The sequence below is a fragment of the Mauremys reevesii genome, linkage group 4 (genome assembly GCF_016161935.1).
Source record: "Mauremys reevesii isolate NIE-2019 linkage group 4, ASM1616193v1, whole genome shotgun sequence".
Taxonomy (NCBI): Eukaryota; Metazoa; Chordata; order Testudines; family Geoemydidae; genus Mauremys; species Mauremys reevesii.
Window position 1 is genome coordinate 117,861,032 of NC_052626.1, and position 18,522 is coordinate 117,879,553.

The following is an 18,522-nucleotide window of genomic DNA, read 5'->3' on the forward strand; positions in this document are numbered from 1 at the left end:
ATCTGCTTCATTTACTGCCGAGTAAGCGCAGCCTCAGGACTTCTAGCAAGTGCAGCTCTCAGCTCCCAACCTGCGATCTCCTACAGATTCATGACTGTTTCCCAAATGATTGGTAACTGCTAGGTCTCCCATCAGCCAGTCAAGACTCTTAATTAAACTCCAGTGACACAAACTGGATCAGAACAACAATATAAAGCATCAACAAAAACAGTAAGTGTCACCCAGCCCCATGTCATCCCAAAGTTCATTCGCCAGCCAGTTCCTGCTCCTGCTGCTTCTCACTGTCCTGGTTCCCCACACAAGTCACATCCCCTCAATGGCCTCCCACCATTCTGCCAACGGAAACACACCACCCCCCGGGCTGTGTTTTTTGGACTCCCCAGTGGTGAATGGGTTAATGTTGAATGATGTCTTCCTGGTGATTCAGGCTCTAGCAAGTGAAGCCGGGACAGCTCCATGAGTAACCATTTATTTCTTCCTTGGAGCAGCAGAGGGACCCTGGGCTGCCTGCAATGTGACCTGAACAAAAAGCAGACACTGGAAGTGGAGAGCGCTACCTTAGCCAGAAAGAATGAGAGGAATTTCCCTCTCTCGCTCTTGCCCCTTCCTCACAGCTTCAGAGCTTCATTTTTGCCTTCCATTTCTTCCCACTAAACTCCTTCATCCGCTCCCACGGGCTCCTCTCTCATAGCAACGCACAAATTGCCCATCGTGGATCAGACCCAAGACCTGGCCCATCTCTGACAGTGGCAGGTATTAGATGCTTCAGAGGAAGGTGCAAAAACCTGCAGCAGGCAGAAGCGGGATTATCTGCCCTCCACGTTAGGTCTCTCCTCTTCCTCAAGCTCTGTCATTTGGTCCATGTCTTGCCGCTGTTCATTCCCCTTGTCCCTCGTGAATGGGTCCCTGAGAGCATGTGGTCTGGGCTCCTCAGGCCCTCGTCCCTGTACCAACCGTGCACGCGCACATACACACACAGACTCTTCCTCCCCTAGCAACCGCTCTCAACCCGACACACTCCCCCACTTTGCACAGAAACACAATTCACCCACTCCCGCCCTACACTACTGCTGCACCTTCAGCAAGTGCACAGTCTCCTCCGCTCATCCCCCTGGGCCACAACCTCACTGCCTCTGTAGGGTACCAGGGCCCTGCTGGAGGGGTGGTGGTCTGCATGTGCCGCTGGTGTATCAAGGGAGAACCATGCGCCAGCTGCAGTCGTGAGAGACACAGAGAGTGAGGAGGAGGGGGAGGGGTTCACAAAACCAACAGGAGCCTCCCAAATGTGTTCTGGTTAACATCCATTCAGACTGATGGCTGCCCAGCACACATGCACACATACACTGAACAAACCCCTTGGTGGGTCCCCCCTCCTCTGCCTCCCAGAACACTCTGCCCAGCTGAACACAATTCCCCATACTTCAATTCCCCATAGCGCCAATAGACAGAACTATCTGATTGGCCGAGAGTGATGTCATCTCCATGGACAACAATCCTCTGCAAACATTCAGGGTCTAATGTGGAAATTCCATTTCAGAGCTTTTGAAACCAGACGGGACCATTCTGCTCATCTAGCCTGATCCCTGTGTCAAGCCCCTAACTCCTGGCTGAGCTCTGTTAGCAGGACACATCCAATCCTGATATAAAGCATGGACAAACTACCACCTCTCTTGGTAAATTGCTCCAGTAGTTATTTACCCCCACTGTTAAAAAATGCATTCTGTAACAGCAAAAACACCATCTCTAGCCTCCTGCCAGATGGGTGCTGTATCCCCTTGGAAACTCTGTCTAACCCAAGTTTCAACTCACCGCCTTTGATGTCACCGGCACCCAGAATTACACCCCATGAAACGCTGGCCTACAAAAGTCCAGCACTCTAGGCCATGGGGATAATTAACATATATTTCTTGGGTTTTAAGTGTGTCCACGGGATGGTTCCATCTTTGATGCAGGTTTGCTGCCAATTTGGCATTGGGGGATAAACGTCCTTGGGTGCCAGGCCCCGCTACTGATAGAATGAAGATTATTCATTGACTTGCTATCGGCCTCATTTCAACCAATCAAAACTCAGGCCACAGCCAAAGCCACACTAATTTTTTCCAGTGAGAGTGGGAAGGTCAGAGGGCAAACTCCTGGGAATAGGAGGTCTAGGGTCAAATGGATTATTTTAGCCAAAAGGCCTCCACTGATGAAAAGTAGATTAACGCAGGTTTCAGAAGCTCAGGATTGGAGAAGAGGTGATTTCTCCTAATGCTGAGTGGAACTGAAAGGTTATGAACTCCCCAAAGCCAGTGTCTGACATTGAGACTCAAAGGAACCAGCAAGTTACAAGGGGAACCCAGCCACACTCAAGATGAAAAGAGGAGGAAAGGAGAAGGGGTGTAAGGAAAGGTGTGATCGAGACAGAGAGGAGAAAGAAGGACGTAGGAAATATTTAATTGTATTTGTGGCTGAGAACAGATGGAGCGTCAGAGGCAGGAATGGGGTCATTACATACAATCAGTTTCTTTCCCTTTCCAAACATTTTCTCCCCATATCTGTCCTCCCTTCTCTCTCTCTGTACTCACCTTCTATGCACAAGAGTTAAATGTCTGAAGAACATTTGATAAACTTTCTGATTTCTCCGCTTCCCGAGTATAAATGCCCGGCTAAGGGACAGGAATCTGCTGCTAAACAGCATAGCAGGACCTTCAGCCAACCGCCACAGTCTGAATCAAATCACACAGCATCCATCCAACACCTATTCCACTAACCCCACCACAGAGACCTGCTCAAACCATGGCACCCACCCAAGAGAGAGAGGCTCTCAACACATAGTGTGACTACCAAAATCTCAGTGATCAACCAATGGCCAACTGGGATTTACCGGAGATTATCCTGCCTTTGGTAGCCAGCCAGGAGGGATTATTTTGAGATATACGGTGCCATCCGCACAGGTGAGGTCACCTAAGACACATCACCTAGCAGTGGGGACTCTACTGTCTAGAGCCCAAGCAAAGCTCAAAGCAGTGAGCTCCAGCTGACTCCACAGGATGGAGGCCTGGGGAGCGCCAACCAGTACAATGGAAAGAGTAACTGGAGGAACACACCAGCTCTGCTTCCAGGCCAGAGTATGGATGCACTGGCCTCAGCATAAAAAGGTTTCCGTTCAGCTCCAGTCTGCCCCTGGCCAGCTGCCTCACCTCAAACTGTAAACAAACAGTGAGGGGAGGAGAGCAGGCCCTCTGGGATTCATCAACATACCCTGTCAAATAGATGAATTACCCCTTTTCCCCGGAGTAAATTAACCAACTGCCTTGTTCCAAACCTCCTCAGCTTTGTTGTTGGAAACCAGCTAACCCTTTCGAAGGTTCAATGGGTCTGATACCACAAGACGGGTGTGATAAACCAAGATTAAATATGTAAATCTATTAGCAATAAAATAAATCAGAGACACTGACCCATCCCTCAGCCCATCCCACCTAACTCAGAGACATAGGCCCTTCAAGTTGAGACATACGTTTCTCAAGCACCTCCATCCAAATACAGGACACCAATCCGTTCCACCCATTCCTCCCAAATCAGGGACACTTGGCCCTTTACAATATGCTCCATTAAAATGGGAAGTCCCCTGCCCTTTACATTGGCCACCCTAAACTTAAGCAACCTTGCCTCATTAAAAAGGGAAAAGTGGTCTTTTAAACAGAGTGGAGTAATTCAGATCTCTAACGATATGTCTACATGTGATAAAAGATGTGCGGCACAGCCACGGCTGGCCCGGGTCAGCTGACTTGGGCTCGCGGAAGGCTCGGGGTGTGAGGCTATAAAATTTCAGTGCAGACATTCAGGCTTGGGCTGGAGCCCAGGCTCTGAGACATCACAAATGGGGAGGGTCTAAGAGCCCGGGCACCAGCCCGAACCCAAATGACTACACTGCCATTTTATAGCCCCGCAAGCCTGATTCAGCTGACTCAGGTTCTGAGACCTGGTGCCCCTATTTGATTGACAGAGTTTGTTTTTAGCCAGTTACAAAGGGACTCGATCCCGCTGGGACAGTCGCAGTGGCATCCACCTGATGATGACACAGCTCTGCCTGGAGGAATCTACAGACTAATAGTCACCATGGATGTAGAGGCTCTCTACACAAACATCCCACACACTGATGGAATACAAGCTGTCAGGAACAGTATCCCTGATGATGCCACAGCACAACTGGTTGCTGAGCTCTGTGCCTTTATCCTCACACACAACTATTTCAAATTTAATGACACTATATATCTCCAGATCAGTGGCACCGCTATGGGCACCCGCATGGCCCCACAATATGCCAATATTTTTATGGCTGACCTGGAACAACGCTTCCTCAGCTCCCGTCCACTCACGCCCCTTCTCTACCTACGCTACATTGATGACATCTTCATCATCTGGACCCATGGGAAGGAGACTCTGGAAAAATTCCACCACGATTTCAACAGCTTCCACCCCTCCATCAACCTCAGCCTGGACCTATCTACACGGGAGGTCCACTTCCTAGACACCACGGTGCAAATAAGTGGTGGTCACATTAACATCACCCTATACCGAAAACCTACCGACCGCTATGCCTACCTTCATGCCTCCAGCTTCCATCCCGGGCACACCACAAGATCCATTGTCTACAGCCAAGCACTGAGGTACAACCGCATCTGCTCTAACCCCGCAGACAGAGACCAACACTTAGAAAATCTCCACCAAGCATTCTCAAGACTACAGTACCCACATGAGGAAATAAGGAAACAGATCAACAGAGCCAGATGTGTACCCAGAAGCCTCCTACTGCAAGACAAGCCCAAGAAAGAAACCAACAGGACTCCACTGGCCATCACATACAGTCCCCAGCTCAAACCCCTCCAACGCATCATCAGGATCTACAACCCATCCTGGACAATGATCCCACACTTTCACAGACCTTGGGTGGCAGGCCAGTCCTCGCCCACAGACAACCTGCCAACCTGAAGCATATTCTCACCAGCAACTGCACACCGCACCATAGTAACTCTAGCTCAGGAACCAACCCATGCAACAAACCTCGATGCCAACTCTGCCCACATATCTACACCAGCAACACCATCACAGGACCTAACCAGATCAGCCACACCATCACCGGTTCATTCACCTGCACGTCCACCAATGTAATATATGCCATCATATGCCAGCAATGCCCCTCTGCTATGTACATCGGCAAACTGGACAGTCTCTAAGGAAAAGGATAAATGGACACAAATCAGACATTAGGAATGGCAATATACAAAAACCTGTAGGAGAACACTTCAACCTCCCTGGCCACACAATAGCAGATTTTAAGGTGGCCATCCTACAGCAAAAAAACTTTAGGACCAGACTCCAGAGAGAAACTGCTGAGCTCCAGTTCATCTGCAAATTTAACACCATCAGTTTAGGACTAAACAAAGACTGTGAATGGCTTGCCAATTACAGAACCAGTTTCTCCTCCCTTGGTTTTCACACCTCAGCTGCTGGAACAGGGCCTCATCCTCCCTGATTGATCTAACCTCGTTATCTCTAGCTTGCTTCTTGCTTGCTTATATATACACACCTGCCCCTGGAAATTTCCACTGCTTGCATCCGAAGAAGTGGGTGTTCACCCACGAAAGCTCATGCTACAAAACATCTGTTAGTCTATAAGGTGCCACAGGATTCTTTGCTGCATGTTCATCTCAAAATCTACCTGAAGCTTTAGGCCCCTTTAGAAGCAGAAGTGCTGCCCAGTCTCAGCACAGCAGAATATCAGTATCCTGTCCAACAGCAGAGCTGGCCTGCACCGAGCTCCCCTACTCATCTAGCCAAGGCAATGGCCAACAGAAAAGTCTTGTTCCAAGAAGAACCCCAGCTCACAGGATTGGAGCAGCAGAGACACATCCAGCGTAACCAGCCTGGTAGACTACTGCCAGACAAGCACCGGAATGGCTCATGGAAGATGACTCCCCAACCCCACAATGCTTCTACCAAGTTCACGACAACCAGCAGATGACTGGCACTGCTGGCTTCCGGCTCACTATATAAAGCAGAGACAACTGTTAATTGGGATTGAATGTTCCTGGCTTAGAGCCTGATCCCAGGATGATGGCAATGGTCAAAATCCAAGGCACAAAGCCTTGTCAAGGAACAAACACCGACACAGTTCTTCCACTTTTTGGTGCTGGTCGCTATCTTCCTCAACTGCTGCAGGTCCCTGAGGGAGAAATAATCCACCTGTCCTCAAATCCCACCTCCCAGCAGATGGGGTCCATCAACTGAAATGCAACTAGTTCCCTAAGGAAGAGTCTGCAAAGCAATGACACAGGGGAAAGGCACAGAGCAGACCTACAGCCACGTCCTGACCCCCTCTGACAGGCAGCTCAGACATCTGTATGCAAACCAGGTCATTTTCCTGTAGCGAGGAGTGGCAGACAAATCCCATCACTAAATGGTTGCTGCTCCTTGGCACTGCTGCCACTAGTGAACCTCTTCTGCTACTCCGCTCCACTCACCAACACTCAGAATTTGGCCTCAGAATGTTACTGTCAGGTGGATTTTGTGAGCCATGCAAGATATCCACGGTCTGTTCACCCTTAGCCAAAGGGCTTGGGGACACACGCCCATTTGTTCCAATGAGAACGTACTTGACGGTTTGTCCTGAGCATTGCTCTTCCATAGTTCAGTAGATGGACGAAGTACATGAAGGCAGTTCAGCCAGCCAGCAGCTCTGGTGAATTTATATGCAAAGCCCTGTTGGAGTCTGACCAGAGCCCAGTAACAGATTTCTTCATACAGGCCTCACAACCAGATCAGGAGGTATCCTCAGTCAGCACAGATGTACTCTGTTACGAGTTCCACAATCCACGGCCCATAAGATTTCAATGTCCAGGGCCAATGGACCACAAGCATGATGGCCTTTGGGACACAGTGTGAGACCCATCTCTTGTCTCCTGCCTTCTGTGAGGTGTGAGGTAAAGTGGGCTGGTCAGTAGTTTAGTGTGTGCATGGGGCGGGGGGGTCATTGTGGCTTTGCCAGATCGAGTTATAGTTCCACATTAAACACTGTACACATGCCCACAGGTTGGATACATTTTATCAGCTTAAAAATAAATGAATAAATCAAGTTCTGACAAGTTAAGGACTGTGCTAGGCGTGGAGGCTGATCTACTGAATATTCTCATCTCTTCATCCTGCTGGTGGAGCTTGGGAACAACTGGACTGGCTTCATCTGAAGCAGAGCAAAAAGAACAGTGGCAGCCTGGCAGTGAGAACTCCCAAAAGCCTGAGAAATACTCCTGCAGAGGGGCTGTGAGCAGGCTGCAGCTCGAGCCCATTAAAGACTGACTCTTACAGTGAGGATATTACTGCCATGTCTGTGCACAGCTCAGCTCCAGGTAAACCTTTGCTGATGTGGAAGCTGGTTCTCCATCCTTACACATGTGGTGGAGGTATATGCTAGGGCAGTGATCTCCAAAGTGGGGTGCACAAGAGGATCCTTGGGGGTGTGTGGCAGGAGGAGCTCCCTTTTTTTTTTTTTTTTGGTGGCTTCGTCAGTTTGAGCGGGAGTCCAAGCGGCTTTTTCTTTTTTGCTTTGGCAGTTGGGGGGGGGAGGGGGGGCGGAGTCCGAGCGGACTTTTTTTGCACTTCGGCAAAAATGGTAGAGCCGGCACGGCAGGGGGTGCGTGCTCAAAAATTTTTTACTGATGGGGTGTGCGATCAAAAAAGTTTGGAGACCACTGTGCTAGGGAGAGCTGCCTTTGACAGCTCAGTCATCCAAATGCTCTGGGAGACTGAGCTTCTTGCCCCCACCAGACAGTCAATGTCACATTGACACATCTGGTGAACACCAGGGGCTCGTGAGAAATGCAGCCAGGGACTGGAAACCCTGAGCAATTTCCTGTGGGTGTATGAAAACAGGCCTCCTGCAGGTCTGCGCTCACTCCCCACTCTCTCCTGCTGGACCCCATGTGAAGGGCAAGAGTAAGTAAAGGATAAGACTTTGATCCCACAATTCGACTCCCTAGGGCTGAGACTGGAGCTGAAAACTCTCTGGCTTCTTCTGGAGAATGAAACACCTAGTACAGAACCAGTCATACACGAACCCACCTCTCTGCTGCAATTCTCCTCCAGTTTGGACCAAAGCACCTCATCTTCCCCCCACATCTAGCTCTGGAGCTGGTACACAAGAAGCTCCGAGAGCTTTGCAGAGGTCAAAGCCCACTTCTCGTTCTAGCACTGCTGCCGTGGGCTCCAGGCTGGGGCTTTCCCAAATGGCCGAGCTGTGAGAGACTGCTTGGGTCTGCTCCCTTCACTCCTCGAGGCCTGGGCCTGCTCCCTTTCTGTGACCCCTCTGGCTGCCCACATGCCACTGGCCCAAACAGGTTTGTCCTTCCAGAGGCAGGTTAATTCTGCATGAGAGGAAGAATGGTCTTGTCGCTAGCTGGATTCTGTTCCCAGATCTGCCACAAGCTCATCCTGTGACTGGGGCAAGTCACGTCATGTCTCTGTGCCTCACTTTCCCCAGCTGTAATAGCAGGCTTAATTAATTGACAGCCTCAGCAGTAAGCAGTGTTGTTACACACCCGTCAGGGACTTGGAACAGGCTGGCCACATACTCTGCCATCTGAGACAGCCTCCTCAAGTCGCATGCCCTTCCCTGCTCCTGGAGCTGGCCCTGCCAGGAGTCCTTGGCCTTTTCTCTGCACGTCGTTCTGACGAAGCCTGATCATTCTCTCATTTTAGTTGGTATCTCACACAACAAAGCCCCTCCCCCAAGCCCCAAAATAGGGCCCCAAACAGAGACTGGCGGTGTGGAAACTGAGGAGGAGTAAGGGGTGTTTACAGGACTAGCCGTTCCTGGAATCCAGACTGCTGCTTGCCAGTTTTCAGTCACCTTTCCGGAATGTGGGGAGGATTCGCAGCAATTTCTTCCTGAACATTCATCTTTCTCGCCCTGTGAGCTGTGCACACTTGTTCCCTCCACCTCAGCCTCCCAAGCCCTTCCCTCCACCTCGCAGCATTTCTCTGCACCCCTCAACTCCACCTCAGCCTCTTGGTCTTCCCCCACATCTCCGCTCTCTCTCCTAGCCTCCTGGCCTTTCCCACCCCATCTCTCTTCCTCTTCCTCCCACTCCATGTCCAGATTTCTCTGGGTAAGTTTACACTGAAGCGGGAGGTGTAATTTCCTACTCAGGCAGACCTACCCATGCTAGCTCTGATCCAGCTGGTGCACTGAATGTAGCAGCGTAGCCATGGCTGCACAAGGAACTAGCCACCCTGACTACGACCCCGTCTGAAAGCAAGGTACTTACTTGGGCAGCTAGTCCCTCCTGCCGCTCGCACCGCTGCAGCTACACTTCAGTTCGTAGTGTGCCGGCTGGATCAGAGCTGGCCTGGGTACGTCTGCCCAGGCTGTGAATTCCACCTCCAGCGCAAATTTACCCTCTGCCTTTCTCTCCCCACACTCCCTCTGTCACTACTACCCAGCTCTCTCCAAGCCTGCGGGCAGCAGGGGCCAGCGGCCCACTTCTCCACACTCCTGCTCAGGGTCTCTTTTGATGAGCCACGTCCCTTGCCTTTACAGGAGAGTTAATGTTCATTTTAAAAATCCAGTGTGCTGGATGAGCCTGAAGCTGGGGGCAGAGGCCCCTCTGAGCCAAAGAGACCCTTAGACGGGCTGGGTTTAGTATCACAGGCTCCTGCTAAGCATGTGTTCTGAGTAACGTAAGGCATTGGCGGTAGCCAGACCCACCTTGGATGATACAATCAGCCGCTCACACACACCTCTGTTCCTGGGGCCGGCTGGCATTTCATGCTTGCAGAGAATTAACTTTCCCCTGGGCAGGTTATAATGGAGACCAATGCAGGATCCCAGGGATTCCAGCACAGTGCTGCCACCCCCACCGACTCCCGGGGTAGGGGAGGACAAAGAGCTGGTGGGGTAGACACGAGTGTGACTGTATCTCTAGGGGACCGGTCAGTTACTCACAGCTCCTTGTAGTTGGCATCGTAGAGAATCACCCACTTGTTCTGCTGATGTGGCTGCCACTTTATAGACTGGTAGTTGGGGTCCAGGTAGGAGCCGTTCAAGCTGTCATTGTCTTGAATTAGCCCTGCAGTCATGAGGAAATATTTACTGAAATCATTTCCCTGAGGTCCCTGACCAGGCAAGAGCTCCCCCTGCTGGGACAAGAGAGATACTTCCACTCTGCACTTGCTCAGCCCGGGACCCATGTCCTGACTGCGCTATCAGTGCACCCTGTGCCCCAACCCAGGGCCAAGGGGAGAGTGTCCACCCTCTGCACTATCAGCTCTGGGAACTCTCTCACTTGCTTATCTGGGGGGACACTTCCATTCTCACTCGGTCCTGCAGGCCCCTCTCCCATACACCCCACCTGGGGAGAGCTCCCCCTGCTGGTGCCAGGGAGGTGTTTGGTAATGTTGGGGGAGGAGGGGACGAAGAGCACATACCTGGTGAGAGTGCCCCCTGCTGGTGCCAGGGAGGCGTTTGGACTCTGTCAGGGTTGAGTGGCACAGACCCCATACCTGGCTCCTGCTTTATCATCCCATTGAGCATCTGTGCGTTGAGTGTGTTGGGGGGCGACTCTGAGTGTTTCCTCTTCTTGGCTGGGTGAACTGGGAGGCTGCGGAGACCAACCGGGACAGCAAACCCTGAGCTGTGAGCGGGAAAGCAGGGCAGCTGCTCAACCTCCACCAAGGGAACAGCAAGCAGGGGGCAGATGGACCCCAAAGACAGGAACAGGGTCGGGTCAGGTCGGGTCGGAGGAATAGCTCAGTGGTTTGAGCATTGCCCTGCTAAATCCAGGGTCATGAGTTCAATCCTTGAGGGGGGCCATTTAGGGGTCTGGGGCAAAAATCTGTCTGGGACTTGGTCCTGCTTTGAGCAGGGGGTGGGACTAGACGACTTCCTAAGGTCCCTTCCAACCCTGATAGTCTATGACTCTATGGGGGCTGGGGCAGGGACTCAAGTAAGGGCAAATGTATAGTTCAAACATTTAAAAATTAAAGACTTTGTACTCTTAGCATAGGGAGACCCATTATTTTCAGTGTCATTATCGCCCCCCACCTCCTCCACTCCCCACCCCACTACCCCCTTACCACCATACCTCACCCCGCACCTCCTCCATTCCCCACCCCAATGCCCCCTTACCGCCATGCCCCACCCCCGCACCTCCTCTGTGCCCCGCTCCCTTACCGCCGTGCCCCACCCCTGCACCTCCTCCATTCCCTGCCCTTCCCCCTTACCGCCATGCCCCACCCCCGCACCTCCCCCATGTCCAATGCGCCCCACTAGTGCACCCCCTTCACCATCCTCACTCCCCCCTGCACACTCATAGCTTGGAAACAGCCCCACAGCAGTGAGGATGTCCGAGATCCCAACATCGCCCTTGGTTCTTGCTGTCCCTTCCCAACGCTCTTACTCTGCTCCGTGCTGCTGCAGGAGCTGGTGAAGCATCTGTGACTGCTGGGCGTGGTGGAGATCACCCGGGGACATGCCCTGCCCGATGACGTACGGCGGCATCAGTGGCTCAGGCTTCATGAACATGTCCCGCTGCATACTGGGATAGTGGGGGTTGTGCTGCTGCTGGTGTGGATGCGGTGGAGGTGGTGGGGGACCCTGAAGGTGGGGAGGTGGGGGAGGGTGCTCCAGCCGGGAAGGTGGGGTCATGTGGCACATGTTCTCGGGGGTCATGGTCCGGAGGAGGTGAGGATCTTCAAAGAAAATATAACGGATTCATTAGAACCACGTACAAAGCCAAACACAATCTGTCCTGAGTCCACCCTTCTCTCCCCACTCAATCACTCTCCCCTCTCCCAGTCCCAGGGGAGTCCAAACCCACCCACAACAGATCACATCATGTTCCCGCAAACTCTCCCTGCTTTCCCAAGCTAGGGTTACCACACGGCCGGGGTTCCCTGGACACAGCCTCCTTTTTGAGCCTCTAACCTATGTCTGAGGTGGGAGGATTTGAAAAACAACAGGCAACTTCCAGGGTTTTTGCAGGTCAGAAAGAACCTCCCTTGCAGCGGCAGCTGATTGGTCCATTCTCCTGTAAGCCATAGCAGCCGGATCCTGCCCACCCAGGTCCCGGCTCCCAGCTGTGGGGTGGGGGTCCCGCAGGGAGGCACTGAGTGACAGCTAGCGCTGGGTCCTGGGCTTGTGCCAGCTGCCCTGCCACGGTGACAGGGAGTGACACTGCCTCCCCACCTCCAGCGAGTACCCCTGCTGCAGGTACCCCCCTTCCAGCATCCCCACCTGCCTGCCCCCTGCCCCAGCACACTTGGGCCCCTAGCCCACCTCTCCCAAATGAGTTTACTCTGGTGTGGGTAACTGTGCAGGCAATTCTGGGACTGTATTTCTCCTCCCATCTCCTGCTTGTTAGGAGGCTCAGGTGTCCCATGGGGATGGCTGGGGATTTCCAGTTTGTAAGGAGAGTTCCAGCTACTTTTCCTTTATAAACTCAGCAGCGTGGTGAGGCTTCAGGCCCCATGATTTGGAAAGGGGGTTGAGGGAGCCGGATGAGGAGAATGCCCCACACCCACAGTTAGCAAGGCTCCCAAAGGACTCACATCGGATCTAGTCAGTGAGTAATAGGAGGCTGACACTACATTACAGCTAAGGTTCAAACAATACAGTTAGGATGTTCAGAGTTCAAGCTCCCAGTATCTCCCAGCACACAAGTTATTAACACCTTGGTACGCAGGTGAAATGGGGCAGAGTTAGTATTTAGCTGGACTGCTGTAGCATCAGGAATCGGGGCCCCTGTGATGATTTAGCTTATGTCTGTCTGTCTCTATGGCACACTGCAAATGCCACTTCAGTTGTGAGAAGGACCCATCCTTCCCTGATATCTTTGTTCCTCTATTTTGGCCTGGAATTGCAAGCCACAGGGCAAACAATGCAGCAGGGCCACCCAGAGGATTCAGGGGGCCTGGGGCAAAGCAATTTCAGGGGCCCCTTCCATAAAAAAAATTGCAATACTATACAATACTATATCCTCGTGGGGGCCCCTGAGGGGCCCAGGGCAAACTGCCCGACCTGCTCCCCCACTACAGGCGGCCCTGTGAAAAATAAACCTTCCTCATCTCGGCACAAACCCAGTTTTGAGAAAACTTCTTTACAAGGTATCACTGGTTCTCAGCATCACCTAGTGCTAGAAGGCACTAAAGCTCATTAAAAGGGTTGGACAAATATTTTCCGTCAAAACTTTTTTTGGATCGAAAACTAGGGATTTTTAAAAAGCAGAAAAAAATCACGGACAATGTCTGCTTTCCTTCAAAATTTGTTGTGGTTTTTTTTAATTGAAAAGCTGAAATTAGTCTGCCAAAACCTGAATATGGTTTGGGGTTTCAGAAATGTGTGGCCAAATATTTGCTGCTTGCTGTGTTTGATTGTTTAAAGAAACAACAAAAAAAATCTGCTTAAAAAAAATCCAAAACTTTTGAACCACCTCAGCTTGTGAACAAACGCCTGAGCCCATCCAGTCACAGATTTCTCCAGGTTTCTGATACTCTGCTCACTTTCTTGACTCATATCTGTCTCCATAACTTTGGGTTCATTTAGCTTAGACCATAAGAACGGCTATACTGGGTCAAACCAAAGGTCCATCCAGCCCAATATCCTGTCTACCGACAATGGCCAATGCCAGGTGCCCCAGAGGGAGTGAACCTAAGAGGTAATGATCAAGTGATCTCTCTCCTGCCATCCATCTCCACCCTCTGACAAACAGAGGCTAGGGACATCATTCCTTACCCATCCTGGCTAATAGCCATTAATGGACTTAACCTCCATGAATGTATCTGTTTCCTAGAGATTGGCTCCACGGGGTACCTCACAAACTGGAGATGGTTACTGTAGGTTTGTCTTTAGTATAGCTTATGTACATACTCCACGAACTGAGCATTTGAGCTTGTCCCAGAATCTGGGATGAGCCTATTTCGTGAAAACTGAAATACTCAAAATAGCACATGCATGTGAATGGACACAGAGTGCTAAAATTAAATTAACCCAGGGGTTCTCAAACAGGGGGTCGGGACCCCTCAGGGGGGTCACGGGGTTATTACTGGGGGTCATGAGCTGTCAGCCTCCACCTCAAACCCCGCTTTGTCTCCAGCATTTAGAATAGTGTTAAATATATAAAAAAGTGTTTTTAATTTATGGGGGGGGGTCAAACTCAGAGGTTTGGTATGTGAAAGGGGTCACCAGCACAAAAGTCTGAGGACCACTGAATTAACCTCTCTGGAGCCTCAGGGAATGCAGGGGAGGGGGGGTCTCCCTTGGTAGGGTTGGGATGGAGGTAGGTGGTGTAGGATATTGCTCTTCTCATGTGATCCCTCCTCCAGTGGCTAATTTTAAATGAAGCTACCCTCCCCTGACATGAACCTCCCTATGGCACTGAAATTAAATATAGACTATAATTTGGCATTTGAGAAGTAAAAGGGATGGCAGCCCTAATGGAAAAGCTAACAGCTTGGCTCTTCTGCAAGCCTCAAACTGCTGAATGAGCTTTAGGGTAGAGAAGGTTGTGCCTCCCAAACAGCCTGGCCCTGACCCCTATCCAACCCCCACCCACTTCCTGCCCCCCGACTGCCTGCCCCCCCTCAGAATCCCTGACCCATCCTGCTCCTTGTCCCCTCACCGTCCCCCAGAGACTCCCCCCAACCACCACCCCAGGACCCCACCCCTGCTCCCTGTCCCCTGACCCCTATCCACTGCCCTGCTGAGTCCTGACAGACGCCCAGAATGCCCACGATCTAACCCCCCCATTCCCTGTCCCCTGACCACCCCCCACAACCTCTGCCCCCTCCCTGTGCCCTGACTGTCCCTGGGACTCCCTGCCCCTTATCCAACCCCCCGGGCCCCGGCCCCTTACTCCTGACTCCCCCCCTCACCATCCAGGAGTGTCCTGGAACAGCACTGCAGCGTGGCTCCAGCAGGGCCTGAGCTCCTCCCCGCTCAGAGCCGCGTGGTAAGGGGGCGGGGCTGCGAGCTCCAGCGGGGCCTGAGCTCCCTCCGGTTGGCCTGGAGCTCGCAGCCCTGCCCTCTTACCACACGCTCTGAGCAGGGAGGAGCTTGGGCCCTGCCGGAGCCTTGCTGCAGTGCTGTCCAGGGACGCTCCTGGATGCGCTGAGGCTCTGGGAGAGGGGCGGAGGCGGGGTCAGGCCGGGGAGGGAGCTTCAGCCATTCTCATGCGGGCCCCTGCGGAGCCCGGGGCCTGGAGCAAATTGCCCCACTTGTCCCCTCCTCCTCCCCCAGGCGGCCCTGCAATGCACAGAGATCAGGAGTTGTTAATCTGGAGGATCACTTGTCGAAGGGGAATGCAGCTTTACAAACCACCTCACAGACCACCATCTTTAGAGAGCACTAGAACCTGATGCTGAATGGGAGGAGGACACTGGGAGGACCAGGAACTCTGGAAAGGTCTGTCCAAGACCCAAAGGGTTCTCGGAGTGGCAAGGGAGGGATTTGCATGCAGGCTTTATTTTTCTAGAGATCTGTGTCTATCTTGTCTATGCGAAAAGAGCGTGTGTGCTTAGAGAAACTCCTTCGCAGCGTCTGCGTGTTACCTGCTTATGCTGCCACGGAGCCCTCAAAGAAATCAGAGGGTCCTGCTTCGGCAGAACTTGGAGAGCTCGCAGCAGCTACTGGGGAGGCTTGGATGAGCCAGCACTAGTTCTAGGGCCTATGCAATGGGACCGTGTGGTCACGAGGGGTGTCGGACAAGGGGTCTGCCCCTGAAGCACGTGCCTAGAAGCCCAGAACCTGAGAGACAGCATGGCTGAACTCTGCCCAAGCCCAGCAAGCTAAGAGCAGCCTGGGGCGCGTCCGGCTGGGAGAGCTCATGAGGGTTGTAACAGCCCCGTCGTACTAGGCACTGTGCACATCCAGAGCCAAGGGACAGCCCCTCCCCAAAGAGCTGACAATATAAGACAAGAGACGAGCAGCAGGAGGGCACGTCAGGTAACAGCGAGACGCATACGGACAGCCTGATAAGCAGCGGTCACAGCACACATGCTGCCTCGCCGCAGCCAAGGATTTTGTGAGCACACTCAGAAGCTGCACAGGAAATCTCACTTGCTGTGCCCCCAGCACCAGCCCCCCCCCCGTGCCCGCAGCACCACCCTGCAAGCCCAGATTAGTCCCCTCATTGCACCAGCCCTGCCCAGCTCCTGCCTATCACAGGTACTTCTCTGGCCCCCAACACTGCAGGATCTGAGCACCTCACAAGCTTCAGGATATTTAGCGTCAACCCTCCGTGCCACACCCACGCCCTCCAGTCATTGCCATTGCCGCCACCACCACCACCGCAGCCTCCTCTCCTAGCCATGCTGCCCTACCAGCCTGAGCTTCTCTCATTTCCACTGATGCCAACACTTGCCATGGGAGCGACCCTCTCTGAGCCGCTGGGGACGGGAGCCGTGGGTGGGGGCTGACTGGAGAAAGACGTAACACCACAACGACATAGGCTGGCCCAACCTGACTGCTGAGTGTTGGAAATCTCACCCTCAGTGGTGCAATAGCGGAGAGATTTTTGTATGTGGACATTTAATTCACTAATACACATTTTTACACACAGAGAGAGGACTTTGATCCTCACATTTAAATAAACAAGGGAGATTCAAATACACCCTCCTGCTCCCCACTTCTATATATGGGATCAGATATTGAAATTAAGCCACTATCTGGATTTATTTGACTGTATTGCCATCAAAATAAATGTTTAACGAGCGGCATCTGAGGGTGTATGCAAACTAACTGCCCCCACCACAGGCCCCGATCCAGGAACAAATTCCACACAAGCAAAGTCCTGTGTCCACATGGAGCTCCTGGCAAGATCAAGGCCTTACACCTTAACCTGCAAACACTCCCTACCCAGTACACTACATACCGACGCAAGCAGTCTCACTGCAGTTAATGGGACTCCTCACAGTCTGGTAGTACTTGTTTGCAGCAGCAGACCCTTACCCTATTAGAAAGAAGAGCATCCCTAGGCTTCAAACATTCAGCTGGACTGATCCTAAGTCAAATGCATCCCAGTGCAATACATTAAGAAATAAGGCCCAAGGAAAGGTGGAAGTTTCTACCATGAAGCCAATTTGAAGGCATCTGAGAGCAAAACAGAAGTATTGGGAACAGCTGTGAGCTGGTGAAACCCCTTCTTTTTCATACATTAATCTCTGGAGACCCCAACTCCACCCTGCAAAAAAAAAAATTTACATGGGAGATGAAAAAAGGCATGAGAAATTTTAGCCCCAAAGGTCATTTTTTGGTGCCAGAAAACAGTAAAAATCTGGAAGAAAGGTCTAGGAATTAAATAAATTGTAACTGGATTTGGGTCCCAGATACGACATTTGGATCAGGGTTTTGACTGGGGCTCTCTATCCTTAACCTGAATTACTATATCTCTGATGATACTAGGTAACAATAATACTTGAATATTAAGGAGCGGCACTACATACTTCAGCTTGAGGTTGAAGCAGTGTCGCCAACTCTGAACTGCAAGTCAAGTGATATTTGATGATCTTCTTAAAGCCCCAGATCCTGGAGCCCTGTGAAGATGTGAAAGTCGCAGCTTTCATTGTAAACAAAAGGTAAGTTTCTAGTTCTTGGGGTTGCCGAGAAAAGTTTGAAAACATGAACTCCAAAGGCTCAAACACCAGAAGGGTAAATACACAGAACACAATACCAGCTGCCTACATTGATGATCTTGCTCACAGTTTCCCTGGTAATCAAGGGTTTCTCCCCCCCCCCAATCATACGTCCCTCCTGAGCAACGGATATGCGAGGATACTGGAGACGCGGTGAGCAGGGGCAGTAGTTAGTTATGTGAATGACAGGCATCACTTTATAATTGCACTTCAATATAGAGGTCCCTGTGCTTTCCCTGGACTTGGCCAAGACAGGGGCTTGAAGGAAGGTGACCCCTAGGCAGCACAAACTGTATAAAATGGACACATTGCTCACTGGCTGGTGGAAGTGACCAAATAATATGGTTAGGGACTGTCCCCATTAGCGAGGGGGCACGTCCACCTTTTGTCACAGAAGTTTGCAGTTGAAAGGTATTACTGGCCCTTTGGTTGTTCCTGGATTCACAGGTTCATCTGTGGCAGGAAAATTGCAGCCATTTCTTAGAAGAGACCTTGCTACAATCTTCAGCGCCTTGCTCACTTCCAGAACGGACTGCTGCCATGCGCTCTGCATGGGGCTACAACTGAAGACCACCTGAGAGCTACCCTCACCATCCTCTTTGCAGCACAAAGCAACCAATTTAAATAAATGATTGAAACTCTTGCCCCATGGCTACTCCTCCTCCAGGCAGATTTAAACTCCTCCATTATGAGAAGTAAAAGAAGAAACAGAGGAAGAACTAAAAGAATCAACATTGACATTAATGCAAGATGGTCAAACACAAGAAATGGTCTGTTAATGGCTACAAGTATATATACACAGGCAAACCTGTGTTCTGGCTTAATTCTCTTGCTTCTTCAACCAAGAAGAAAACCAAA

At 51.6% G+C, this 18,522-nt stretch overlaps 1 protein-coding gene across 9 annotated transcripts in view; it reads right to left on the reverse strand.

Annotated features, from left to right (window-relative positions):
- MYRF (myelin regulatory factor) overlaps positions 1–18,522 on the reverse strand; it is a 115,137-nt gene that overhangs the window by 35,048 nt on the left and 61,567 nt on the right. For 4 of the 9 annotated variants that reach the window (XM_039537564.1, XM_039537567.1, XM_039537565.1 and 1 more), the window contains exons 5-7: positions 11,436–11,727; positions 10,465–10,670; positions 9,983–10,106 (exon numbers count right to left, since the gene is read on the reverse strand). In XM_039537564.1, the coding sequence (XP_039393498.1) occupies positions 9,983–10,106; positions 10,465–10,670; positions 11,436–11,727 (622 nt within the window). The remainder of the gene's footprint in view (positions 1–9,982; positions 10,107–10,464; positions 10,671–11,435; positions 11,728–18,522) is intronic. The other 5 variants (XM_039537569.1, XM_039537570.1, XM_039537566.1 and 2 more) reach the window with 3 other exon arrangements.